The 2259-nt window shown below is 38.4% G+C and overlaps 1 protein-coding gene across 1 annotated transcript; it reads right to left on the bottom strand.

Moving 5' to 3' along the window:
• Nucleotides 1–92: 92 nt before the first annotated feature.
• Nucleotides 93–1899, bottom strand: LOC100176252 (BICD family-like cargo adapter 1; the record flags this gene model as incomplete). Its single annotated transcript, XM_002126741.3, is given in 5 exon segments — nt 93–209; nt 646–756; nt 825–929; nt 1258–1398; nt 1745–1899. Coding segments are annotated over 5 exon segments (561 nt in total), but the record flags the coding sequence as incomplete, so codon positions are not given.
• Nucleotides 1900–2259: the final 360 nt, after the last annotated feature.

Raw genomic sequence — 2259 nt, 5'->3', positions numbered from 1 at the left:
ACAGACACAGCAACAAACACACACAAACACAGTTACAATAACAGGTACACAACAACAAGCACACAGTTAAAGTTACAACAAGCACAACAAACCTCTTCTTTCAACGACTCCAATTCCACAATTTTTACGCTAGCTGTCGATGACCTTTGGATGAACTCTCGTCTTAATTGTTGAACTTGAATCGATAATTGTCGCTCAGCTTCGGATGACTGTAAGTAATAGACCTTACTGTTACGTAATAATCAACGTTACGTAATAATAATAATCAAGGAAGTAGTAACCCTACGTCACAAACATAAACAATAGCCACCTATTGTTCGTTAACAACCACGATTGTTACATCAAAGTAACTGATTGTCTAACCAACTACGTAACAATCTTGTCTATGTTTGAACAATTCTACTTCATTACGTCACAAACGGCGGAAGCTCAGCTGCTTCTCGAATCTCAAGCGACTGATTATTACGTCACAAAACGAGCGACACACGCGTGCGTTGTATATTACGCGGACCTTATAGTTTCGTTATGAACAGTATAACGATCGTGATAATGAAATATTGCAAACACGCGCCCACAGTGGTGGCAGCGTTGAGTGTCGAACCCATTACCTCTGGGTTACAGGCAACCTAACCACGTGATTCCTACCTTTTGAAGTTGACTCAGCAGTTTCTGGTTTTGCTGAGTCATTTCATCCACAGCACGTGACTTTTCACGCTCGGCTGCTCCCCACATTGCTTTATGATCCTCCAATTGCTCCTGTGACGTAATGATACAAAACAAGGTTAGCCCAACAGCGCCACCACACGGGATATTCTTCAACTCACTTGTGTCCGCCTAAGGTCGCTACTGAGCTGCGCCACTCTCGCCTCCCATTCGCTGGTTTTGAATTCGAACCTCTGACGTAACTCGTGTTTTTGTTGCTCCAGGATCTGTGACGTCACAATCATTTCTAACATATTGTAATTATGACGTCATATACATCGTAACAGAGGACGCGATACATAATAACAACTTATCCCGGTCGCTAATTAGTTAATTAACAACCAAGGTCAATTAAAGATAATTAATATCATTATGACGTCGTCTGTCTAAAGGCACGACTTCCTAACGTGACGTAACAATGTTATAACAATTGTCGAATCACGCTTTATTGAACTTCACTGTTACGTCATAAAACAACGTTTCGCGTATCCTTGAAACGCTTGCGGCCATTATTACGTCATAAATCGATATGAAGAGGTGCTTCAATATATTTACCTCACATCGATCGCGATAATCGACGCTTATTCGCTCGTTCTCTTGCAACAAAAACTCATTTTTCTCCAACAATGATTTGCCGAGTTCTGCAGCGATAATTAAATCGCGTTCTTTGTGTTCGAGACGTGTGTATACGTCAACCTGTGTAAGGATTGTTGCTTATGGGGGGTTGGTGGTTATATCATGGTTTGGGCATGATTGATAAGTTGGACAACCCATTAGTGACCACTGGGTTGGAGAAATTGCAATTGAACCAACATTGGTGGCTGCGTTAAACCTTGAACCCACAACCTGTAGGTTATGATATATATATAAGATATCTATGATATATATAAGATATCTATAATATATATAAGATATCTATAATATATAAGATATCTATGATATATATAAGATATCTATGATATATATAAGATATCTATGATATATATAAGATATCTATGATATATATATAAGATATCTATGATATATATAAGATATCTATTACCTCTGTAAGATCCATCTGACACTCCGGCATCGACCCAACTTCACTTTCATCTTCGCAAACATCAACATCATATAAAACATCATCCATTCGCACTACTGTAACTTGGAACTACTGTGGAATCTGCACTACTGTGCTTTATAACTACCTTGGAATGCCTGGAATGTCATAATTAATCATTTGTGATGTCATGAATATCCAACAGACCATAATTTACAAACTTATGATGTCATAAATAACAAACACTCAACTAGTGACATCACAATTAACAACTTCGAAACTAACAGTTACAAACACCTGTAATAAAAGGTCTGGTAATCCTTTAGCTGGTGGCCACCTGAAATTTTTGTTTCAAAATGTTCCTTAGGTCTCCCTGATACCCACTGTATAATTTTGTTTTGAAAAAACTCGGGCGTTCGTGTCGAAAATTAACTTTGAAAGTGCACGAAATCGTGCTGCGTCACCGTATTTTTCACACCAGCCGTTATGAATTAACCAAGGTTAGATATTACGTCATA

This window comes from Ciona intestinalis, unplaced genomic scaffold (genome assembly GCF_000224145.3).
Source record: "Ciona intestinalis unplaced genomic scaffold, KH HT000135.1, whole genome shotgun sequence".
NCBI classification, from domain to species: domain Eukaryota; kingdom Metazoa; phylum Chordata; class Ascidiacea; order Phlebobranchia; family Cionidae; genus Ciona; species Ciona intestinalis.
This window is presented reverse-complemented; position numbering and strand designations above follow the sequence as displayed.